This window comes from Clavelina lepadiformis, chromosome 8 (genome assembly GCF_947623445.1).
Source record: "Clavelina lepadiformis chromosome 8, kaClaLepa1.1, whole genome shotgun sequence".
Classification (NCBI taxonomy): domain Eukaryota; kingdom Metazoa; phylum Chordata; class Ascidiacea; order Aplousobranchia; family Clavelinidae; genus Clavelina; species Clavelina lepadiformis.
This window is the reverse complement of record NC_135247.1, coordinates 5,034,151-5,044,801: the sequence shown is the minus strand read 5'-3', so window position 1 is coordinate 5,044,801 and position 10,651 is coordinate 5,034,151. Positions and strand designations below refer to the sequence as shown.

Here is a 10,651-nt window from a genome sequence, read left to right as displayed (position 1 = left end):
TAAGAAAGCAACCTATATCGCACAAATCAGATTACAAATCCGTATTCTTAAAACTACATATTCCACAAAACTTTAAAAAGTTTTGAAGAAACTCCTTCAAAACGTAAATAACGCCAGAACGAAAACGAAGCATCGTTTGCATGGCTTGAAAAAGTGAACCATAAATTAGTCGTCATTAACAAGCATAGTTCTAACTAAGACACCGTTTTAAGACTGAAAATCACAAACCTATAACATACACATTATTACTAAGAACACACAAATGTAAGCAAATAATAATTAGACAGCGCATAAGTTCATGCGTATGACTTGCACATTTACATATGATTTCACCAACGTAACCGATGGAGGTAACACTAGTACAAAACCAAACCAAAAAAACTACAAAAACTATAATGAATATTTATGAGATAAGTATATGCATTTGTACAATTTGTTATGAACAATATAGAATTCCTTTATCACCTATAAGGGTGTATGTGCACGTATATAATATTTGAACTTTCATGAGAATAAACAAACAAGTGTAATGATAAATGATGTACGTTACAGCTGTAACTGCCGTTTTTACTATGTTCGATTTTGAATGTCCTACCACATATAACTTAAACTACAACAAACAATTGTATTCACTTATTGAAATAACACGAAAAGTTCACGGATTCGTCAACTGGTGTATTCACTATAACCATTAACTAGTTTGGTATTCTTTGTCTTGAAAATATTTTAACGGTTGCAATTGAAAACATGTGCCTTGAGTGATATACTATCTATACGAATTACATACAACAATGGTATTTCTTTCATACAACCGCATGCGACTTTTTCCTGCATACAACTGCATGGGGGTTTCACCCAAAGTGGGTTTATTATTCTACAATTCAACATCACAACTTTTAACCGAACCGAAAAGTTGGCAAGGTTTAGAACAATGTTATAAAATTACTAACTGAAAAACAAACTTGAGTGTAGCTGTTCCATTTTCTAACAGCAGGTCAGGTTCTGAACAAGCTCAAGTTGTTTTCAAATCGGCAAATCACAATACATAAACACCACAATTTTAAAGCAGTAATGAAGGTTATAAACCACAGTTTACAGTATATTTGATGAGTGGTGATCACAACTAAAGAAACCGCTACCTATTTTGAAAGCTTTTAATCATTGGGATTTGAAATCAACTGAACAGGAGTCGACAAACTAAATGTGATTACGCTTGATATTTCCTAACTGGTTGAGGTAAACGATAAGATAAAGGAACACTGTTTATACTGTAGCTTCTTCTTTATCATTGAAACAAATATCATTTATTACAATTGTGAGATAACAACCAACAAAAAAACAAGTGCTTTGAATATCTTTTTGGGTTGTTTACACTTTACAGTGAACACAAAAATAAAAAACATCCAAACGTATGGAGCAGAAACATGATCTTTCACAAAACACCAGAGCAGGAAATTAGCAGTCAGCATGAAGAAAAGTATCCTCCATGTCAGTCCAAAATACACAATCAGAATTGAAACCATCAGAGAAACATTATATAAGATCAACGGTGTTATTAAAACAGCAAAAAAATGCAAATGCAAATGAAATGCAAATGCGCTTTGTAGCAAGGATGGAATGCAACAAATGAACCAAAATATCGACCGAATAGATAACAAGAAGCAACAAAAGAGCCAGATAAAACACAAAAGATCGAGGAATTAGACTGACGCAAAGAAGAAGAAAAGATATAAGTCATAATAAGGTACTGGCTCATCAGCTATGATGGAGATCATTACAATACTGTCCTTTACAGACCATATGTATTCAAAAGTTGAATATGTATTCAAAAGTATATGACCATATGTATTCAAAAGTTGTTCACCGTAAAGTTGAATTACGAGAACTCGTTTAGAATGCAGAAAATACGAACACATATTTACAGCCAACAGTACCGCACATCTGCACATGGCGATTCTTACCCTTATAACATTTACAAAAAAACGCATTCTAACCATCTTCCAACAAAATCATAGTGACAAGTACAGCAAGGTTAATCCATATCTGACAGCACTTGAAATTAATCTATCTTCAGCTAAAGTGCGACATCTAGTGTACAGTAAAAAACATTAAGCAGTTTATGCTTCGAACTGGTCGCCTTGTCGTCGTTTAAGCCGATGTTGTTCTGCCATCCGAACTAAACGTGAGAGCAGAAGTCCAGCAACAGCTGGGTCGTGTTGTCATCCACAACGCGCAGACCACGTGCTCCACGAGAAGCTCATTTTAGATGAGCAGTAAGATATGGCGTGTTCTTTAGTTTGGTCATGCACGCCTCAAAGTTTACTGCTCTCGATTTGTGGAAAATTGAATGGAATCGACTGACGTCGGTTCGCAAGCCGGCAGGCGGTTAAGCAGTACCCAGGCCATCATAAGCAACGAAACGCCAATGTGGTGGGAATCAGGAACAAAATAGTGACACCTAACAGGTTTTTTGCCAATCCGTTTTTGTTTGTAGTCCGCATATTGAAACGCATTGATGCTCGGGTTCTTAGCGTGCTTTAAACAGGCAGTCGGCAGCAGTAGGTATACGTATACTTACTGCTACTGCGTATACTGTGTCGTAGGAAACGTTAAGATAGAAAACCAAAAAAATTGTCACAGCACTGCTTTTTCAAGTCAACAGTTAAGCGGGATAATCGCACATATACGTAACTGTTACATATACGTAACTGCCAAGTTAAAAAGGAGCAAAAAAATTGAATAAAATTGAAATAAAATCGAAAATTGAAGAATAAAAAATCATAACTGTTCATGTATACAACTTAGACTGATAATAATTAGATCAACGCAAAACTACATCATATTATACAAAGAGCGAGAGAAAATGTAACACTAGTTAGTCATCAATAAAGCGACTTAATATATCAAACAAACGATTTTAAGCGTCTGCTAGTTGCTTGAGTTTTAGTAATAGGTCGGCTACTAAAACGACGTCTTTTCAGATATTCTCTTCGCGATATCATGACGGGTATTTTCATTTAAAATTTACTCAAGTGCGTCATCTCGTGGTAAACACATTTCTGTAGCTCATCAGTCGCATAAACAACAGGCCGACAACAATAAGAATCATTCAAGTTAAACAGTGAAAGAAACTAAGGTTCCCTAAAAATGATGAGGTGTCAGACGACAGAAATCAAATGGAAAACAATTCCGTGGATAACAAATGCAGACAAGGTTCGAAATCCCAAACCATCATCGAGTACTTCACAAAATGCCAAATATAGTGACATTAGAAAAAATCCTAATTGCGCCGTCCGCAAAAACCAAAAACTTTTTCTTTACGAAACTTCGGTTAGCACCGGCCGCGAACCTTCTTCGTTTAAAACATCATATTTAGAAAAAGGTAGCGCAACGACAACTATAAAAATCCTGAAAATTTATAGGTAAACCACAGTTTCTTTTAAGATTCTCGAAAGTATTCGACAATCTAAAATCAAAGAAATGACGAAATCGTCGTTTGTTCTTTTAACAATCGTTCTTCTGGGCTTTGTGCTTCATGCCGAAGGTAATATGGCAAAAAATTATTAAAAGTGTACATATTGAAAGTTTAACAAGTAGCTTTGTTATTGAATTTGTAACGCAAACGATGTGCTGAAGTGTATTTAATACTGCTCGAGATGAACAATTTTACACTTTGCAGCTGATTGCAAGAATCGATGCTACAGCAAAGACGACTGTTACGGAGACTGTGAATGCCAACCGGTGAAATCCAGTGGCTATGGCTATAGCAGCAGGAGTGGCTATGGGCAGACAAAATGTATTATGCATTAAATCACATATTACTTATACATGACAGGGTTGAGTGGCTTAAATCGCTGGAGTGACGTTCGTTTGCTAACATGTTTGTCAATCTTTTTGTTTTATTTCGATTGTTTACAGGTTGCTGTCACAAGTACGCTGATTGCGTTTACAAATCTTACACATATGATTGCAAATGCAGAGATGGCTACACTGGAGATGGAGTACAAACATGTAAGTTTATAAAATAATCGACCAACCCAGTCTAGCACTGAATGGAGCAAATAAAAACCCAGATAGTACAAAACTGTTCTATACAGTGATAAAGCAATTTATGCTTTTTCAGGTAAACCAGAGAAAAAATGTGCTAAGCCCTGCAAAGACGACAAGGACTGCAAAGACAGCCACGATTATAATGCTGGATACGGATATAAAAAAGATCCATGTGACCAATGCAAGGCTGTTAAAGGATCGTATGGATACCGTCAGCGCAAATGTAAATACATTGGAAAAAAATATTTTCAAGAACCTTCCTCTCAAAACTAAAGTGTTACAAAAAATATAACTTACGCTCACCGACGGCAAAACTAGTCAATAAAATTTTCACAGGTTGCTGTCCCGAGTATGCTGAGTGCGTTTACAGCCACTATCAATACGATTGCAAGTGCATATATGGCTATGAGAAAAAGGGCTACGATTGCGTAAAAAGTATATATTCTTTACCTTATAATAAGTGATATATTATTATCTTTACGAAACTTGAGTATTGCTATACAAAGTTTAATTGAGAAGAAATGGAATTATAATGCTTTAGCAGACGAATATTATTTGCCTCTCTTTCGATTTTAATTAACTTGTACAACTTTTCTTGCAAAACACAAGTTGATCCATGCAAAACACACGACTGTGGACATTACTCTAAATGTTATGCCAATGAACATGGCTATGGCTACACTTGCCGATGCGATGATGGTTACCATAGCGACAACGGGAAAAATTGCAAACGTAAGTTAGCTTTTCTAAATTCGAAAATTTGTCACAGGCGATGTAAACGCTATTACGAATTGTTTTATGGCTCCAGATAAAATGCATTTTAATGTGCAGTATACGCTTCCGGATCAAATGTATTTCTTAATATCAACTAGAAGTATTTGATTAAAGATTATAGTATAACCAAGCAAGTGTCAGACTTTCTTTGTAAAGAAACACTTTTTATTGAATATTCTAAACGTAAAAGACTTCATTAAACGGTTTGCGTTTAATTATTTTCAAATACTTTTTGAATAAACAGGAAGAGATCCATGTTACGGGCACGATTGTGGACATTACTCCAAATGTTATGCCAATAAACAAGGCTATGGCTACACTTGCCGATGCGATGATGGTTACCATAGTGACAACGGGAAAAATTGCAAACGTAAGTTAGCTTTTCTAAATTCGAAAATTTGTCACAGGCGATGTAAACGCTATTACAAATTATCTTTATGGCTCCAGATAAAATGAATTTTAATGTGCAGTATACGCTTCCGGATCAAATGTATTTCCTAATATCAACTATAAGTATTTGATTAAAGATTATAGTATAACCAAGAAAGTGTCAGACTTTTTTTGTAAAAACCCATTTTTTACTTAATATTCTAAATACAAAATGTTTCATTAAATGGTTTACGTTTAATTATTTTTCAAATACTTTTTGAATAAACAGGAAGAGATCCATGTTACGGGCACGACTGTGGACATTACTCCAAATGCTATGCCAATAAACATGACTATGGCTACACTTGCAAATGCGATGATGGTTACCACAGTGACAACGGGAAAAACTGCAAACGTGAGTGGATTTTACTTAATTCGAAAATGTATCGAAGGCGATGTAAACGCTATTACAAATTGTTTTTGTGGTCCCATACAATTTTTTGTACATTTGGACATCATACGCTTCAATCAAATCAAACGTGTCTAAGTAAAATCAAACAAAACCTAATTAAAGAATTGGTGTAACATTAAGTAGGAGTCAGGCCTCGTTTTCGTAAAGAACAATTCTATTTAATATTCTATATATACAAAATTCTGCATTATATGGTTTACGTTTAATTATTTTTTAAATACCTTTTGAATAAACAGGAAGAGATCCATGTTACGGGCATGACTGTGGACATTACTCCAAATGCTATGCCAATGAACATGGTTATGGCTACACTTGCCGATGCGATGATGGTTACCATAGCGACAACGGGAAAAATTGCAAACGTAAGTTAGCATTCCTAAATTCGAAAATTTGTCACAGGCGATGTAAACGTTATCACGAATTGTTTTATGGCTCCAGATAAAATGCATTTTAATGTGCAGTATACCCTTCCGGATCAAATGTATTTCTTAATATCAACTAGAAGTATTTGATTAAAGATTATAGTATAACCAAGCAAGTGTCAGACTTTCTTTGTAAAGAAACACTTTTTATTGAATATTCTAAACGTAAAAGACTTCATTAAACGGTTTGCGTTTAATTATTTTCAAATACTTTTTGAATAAACAGGAAGAGATCCATGTTACGGGCACGATTGTGGACATTACTCCAAATGTTATGCCAATAAACAAGGCTATGGCTACACTTGCCGATGCGATGATGGTTACCATAGTGACAACGGGAAAAACTGCAAACGTAAGTGAACTTTTCTAAACTCAAATATGTATCGCAACGATGTAAAACTCTAAAATAAAATGTTTTTGTCGACTCATATTTTAACACATTTTATTGCGCATTAAACTTTCAGATAAAACGTATTCAATTAATATAAAACGAAAGCACCTAATGAAAAAAGTGTTGTAAAATTAAGCAAGTGTCAAGCCTTCTTTTAAAAAAACACTTTCTGTTTAATACTCTACTATATGTAAAATGTTGCATTAAATGGTTTGCGTTTAGTTATTTTTTAAATACTTTTTAAACAAACAGGAAGAGACCCATGTGACAGCCACGACTGTGGACATTACTCCAGATGTTATGCCAATGATTATGGTTATGGCTACACTTGCAGATGCTATGATGGTTACCATAGTGACAATGGAAAAAATTGCAAACGTAAGTTAGCTACGTCAAAAGTCCGTCTTGCCAAAACAATGTTGTATTTTTATCGTGGTTTGTTATTGATTTATTGATGGGCCTACATCACCAGTTCGATATACTTTTGTTGATTTTAAATAAGTTGTAAAACTTTTCCAAACATCTTTTCAATAAACATGACATGTGGCGATTTCGACAGCTTAACGCCAGCTAGCGGCTACTGCCGAGAGGTTAATGTGGCTGAAGTCGGCACAATCGTCATCCTAATTTAAATACAACCTGACAAGGGTTAAACCCAGGAAATCTTGCAAATTATACTGCATATATTTGAGCTACAAAGCTGTGATCTTGTCAAGAAAACGTTGGTATAAACGGATTTCAGCATATATAATTTCCGTTTACGACCAGAGCAAGCTAAGCTTTAAATTGACAAAATAGTATCATGGTTTCCATCACATAAAACAAATGAAACTCCAAATCAGCGTAATTCAAGGAAGTTCATGACAAACAACTAACAATTATATGCTTTTTATAGAACAGAAAAAATGTGCTAAGCGTTGCGAAAATGACTATGACTGCAAAGACAACCATGATGGGGGATACGGATACAAAAAAGATCCATGTCAAAAATGCCAGAATGCCAAAAGATATGGGTATGGGCATACTGGGTATGGGCACTCTGGATACGGTTCTTACGGAAAATGTAAGTATACTTCACGCGTGAAAAGTTATACTAAAATACATTACCTTATCAAACGTGGGTTGTTGTTATAATGAATGTAAACAGCTCCAAAGAAATGTAGAAACAGCTTAAAGTAAAAAATCACAGGTTGCTGTCCTGCGTATGCTGACTGCATTTACAAGAGCGACCGTAGCTACGATTGCAAGTGCCGTGATGGCTATGTCAAGAAGGATTACGATTGCGTGCGAGGTGAATTTTTCGTTATAAGTAACAGTATACTATGATGTAAAGATATTGGTGAATTGTACACAAAAGTAGAAATTTACGAGTCGGATATCACTTTATAACGAAAGCCGTTTAATGTACAAAATTAGGTACCTGGTAACCACATATGCAGAAGTGGGTGCCAATCTTTAAAATATATTAACAACTTATATTAAAACAAGTGGCACAAAAACATAACTAATTGGAATTAATGTACTTTGATAGTTTACCGAAACCCTTATCCCGGCTAATGCAAGAACGGAAACTACGGCAACGAAGCTTGAAGAAACAATATATATTCATTGCTCGTTTTATTCTTGCTTCAAAATATCTTAATGAAAATTAGCAGGGTGATAATAATCAATAAAAGAACAACTACAGTGAACGACTTTTTTTGTTTGTTGAAATCTTCGATCAGTTGATGAAAGCAAAGGATTCAATACAAAACTTCCGTATGCGTAGTAATAGTGCAGTAACAGAAGTCACTTTTGAACCCGCGTCGAATTTGTCGGATTTCTAACCTTGAAACTCAAAGTTATTGAGATGTAAGCTTTGTTATTAAAACGCCAGCAAGTTGCCTTTTTACAATGCTACTGTGGTTCACGGCAAACATTAAACTAAAGGATTACTTTTTACATTATAACTGAGCGGTTTTAAATAAAATTGTTGTTACTTTTGAAGTAGATTTTGCCAGAAGCAACAACACTTCCTCTTAAGTAACTAATGTGGCTACTTTGACCACCAGTTATTATAAATTGTACAAACGTATAAAGACACTGAAGTGCAATGACAATGAGGAATTTTAAGTCAAGAAATCACATAAAAACTAACAACAACAGACAACACCATACGTAAAAGAAATCAATGTGAAACAGGAACGTGCTAGAATAAGAATCTAGAATATAACTAACACATTTACACCAAAAAATATTGATAAAATTCGCTCACAGCGAATTTTTCAGCTCAAACCGTCTACTCTATATTGTAACATTTACAAGTCATGAATTGTAACCTTAAACCATGTTTGATTTTACGCCAGGAACGCAGTTATCGCAATCTTCTTTCGGGAAAGGAAAGTTAGTGTAGTCTTAAAAATTAAAGCGCTATTGTCAAAAACAAACAAAGTCTAAAATTTTAGTGAAATATTTTGAAGCGTTTGATAAATGACCCACAACTACTACTTCGTTTTGCTTGCCTAACAGATAAATGTTAAACTTACCGTTACCATGAAAATATAATAAACCAACAGGTGCATAAAACATCGTTTTGATTTTACTGCAAACACCTGCAGCAAAAGATTTCTAGCCGCAATTTCGCCCAAAATGCAGAATTACCTTCCTAACAAAAACTGTGAATCATGTGAATCTTTTCGCAAACTTTGTGAAACTACGACAACGAACGAGGAGAAAGCATTGACATAAACTGCAGATCACAACAAAAGTTTTTACTGAACAGCTACAGGATTCCATGGATCATTAGAAACAAAATCTAATCGCATGATTATACACCACGAACTAGACTAACGAACCAACTAATATACAATGATGGTATAAACTTGCATGACAGGCAAAAAAAAAATTAAAAACTTCTTGCAGTTTAAACTCTTTACAGGCATCATAAACATCAAATACAAGTAGTAGCCACCTTTATTGCGGGAAAACAAAGCATGGAATTATTACGTGAATAAATAACAACTTCAGTAGTCAATGCGAAATTCTTTTTTATATATAAATGTCAAAACAGGTTAATAAAGTAAAAGAAGAAAGAAACATCTACAACCAAGACGTTTACCAAAGAACAAATAATTAATTACTATTAAATACAGATCAGACTACAGTCAACAGCCTAAAATTGCAGTCTTGACCAAAATATTATCACATCGCAAAGGTATGAGTCAAGGAGACCTTTGTATATCGCAAGACTTGTAACACAAAACAGTAAAGCATTACAGCAACCACAGACCAAAGTTAGTATTAATAGTTAGTTAATATAGTTAGTTAGTTAATAGTTAGCAACCATAGTTAGTATTAATTATAATTATCTGCTTTGTTTAAAAAAGTCTTGAGTTTGTGGCAGTTGACTTCAGGACACAAAAAGTTGACAACACCACAACAAGTTATAACGTCAAAGAATTGTTGCATCCTACGTTTTCGTTGATCACAAGAGAAGAGAAAACACACTGAGCGACAGATGCACCAGTCTGGACGGACCGGACAGGACAAACGAGAGCGGCAATCACTTTATGTAACGCGGATAATTTTTATATTGTGTTTGTTACCGACCTTTTTGTTGTATGTGTGTTGCAAGTCATATGCATGGTGTACAATAATATGTAAGTTGTTTTCTTTTCAATTGTTTGCTTGTTTTCTAAGGCTCAAAGTATGTAAGGTACAGTCTCTGTCTGTGTCTCGTCTGTTCAATAGGAAGAATATGGGTTCGTTATTTAGGTTCGAATCGGATACTTCTACAGTTACGCCACAAATATGTTCTATTGCTAAGTTAGTAAAGCTATCACATTTTTTAAATTACCTTAGCAACCGTTAGCTTAAAATCAGCTCAGGTACGCCACCTAGCATTGGCTAAAACTTAGTGATAAACAAAAGGTCATAGCTATTTTTTATCAAATCGCTGTGCGAAAAGTTAATTCAAGCCTTTGTTTTACACTATTTTAACTATTTAACAATGAAACGATCAAAAGTCTCTTGCGATATACTTGATATACTATACACTCTTTCGCTTCAGCGTGTAATGTTCTAAGATGACACGTTGTGTTAAAAGTTTTTAAAGATTTGTAGCTTTTTTGCCGCAAGATGGTGAAACCATGCACTTTACACATACTCCAACGTCTGCATATTATACTAAGTATA

At 34.6% G+C, this 10,651-nt stretch overlaps 1 protein-coding gene across 5 annotated transcripts; it reads left to right on the top strand.

Annotated features, from left to right (window-relative positions):
• The first annotated feature begins 3,390 nt into the window (after positions 1–3,390).
• On the top strand, positions 3,391–8,169 carry LOC143468137 (uncharacterized). 5 transcript variants are annotated; one of them, XM_076965142.1, is made up of 14 exons: positions 3,391–3,544; positions 3,680–3,796; positions 3,919–4,011; positions 4,124–4,273; positions 4,387–4,485; positions 4,660–4,782; positions 5,069–5,194; positions 5,483–5,608; positions 5,902–6,027; positions 6,314–6,439; positions 6,731–6,856; positions 7,374–7,541; positions 7,668–7,769; positions 8,010–8,169. In XM_076965142.1, the coding sequence occupies exons 1-14, from the start codon at positions 3,481–3,483 to the stop codon at positions 8,033–8,035; spliced, it is 1,572 nt and encodes a 523-aa protein (XP_076821257.1). In that variant the 5' UTR covers positions 3,391–3,480; the 3' UTR covers positions 8,036–8,169. The 5 variants fall into 5 exon arrangements, with proteins under 5 accessions (XP_076821257.1, XP_076821260.1, XP_076821259.1 ...); XM_076965145.1 differs by lacking the exon at positions 5,069–5,194; XM_076965144.1 differs by lacking the exon at positions 5,902–6,027.
• The last annotated feature ends 2,482 nt before the right edge of the window (positions 8,170–10,651 follow it).

What these genes read in the sequence shown, in the direction of transcription:
- LOC143468137 (XM_076965142.1), top strand. Translation starts at nt 3,481, where the DNA reads ATGACGAAATCGTCGTTTGTTCTTTTAACAATCGTTCTTCTGGGCTTT. An exon ending in CAACGGGAAAAATTGCAAAC is followed by an intron (nt 5,195 to 5,482) that starts GTAAGTTAGCTT and finishes TTGAATAAACAG; the next exon opens with GAAGAGATCCATGTTACGGG. An exon ending in CAATGGAAAAAATTGCAAAC is followed by an intron (nt 6,857 to 7,373) that starts GTAAGTTAGCTA and finishes TGCTTTTTATAG; the next exon opens with AACAGAAAAAATGTGCTAAG.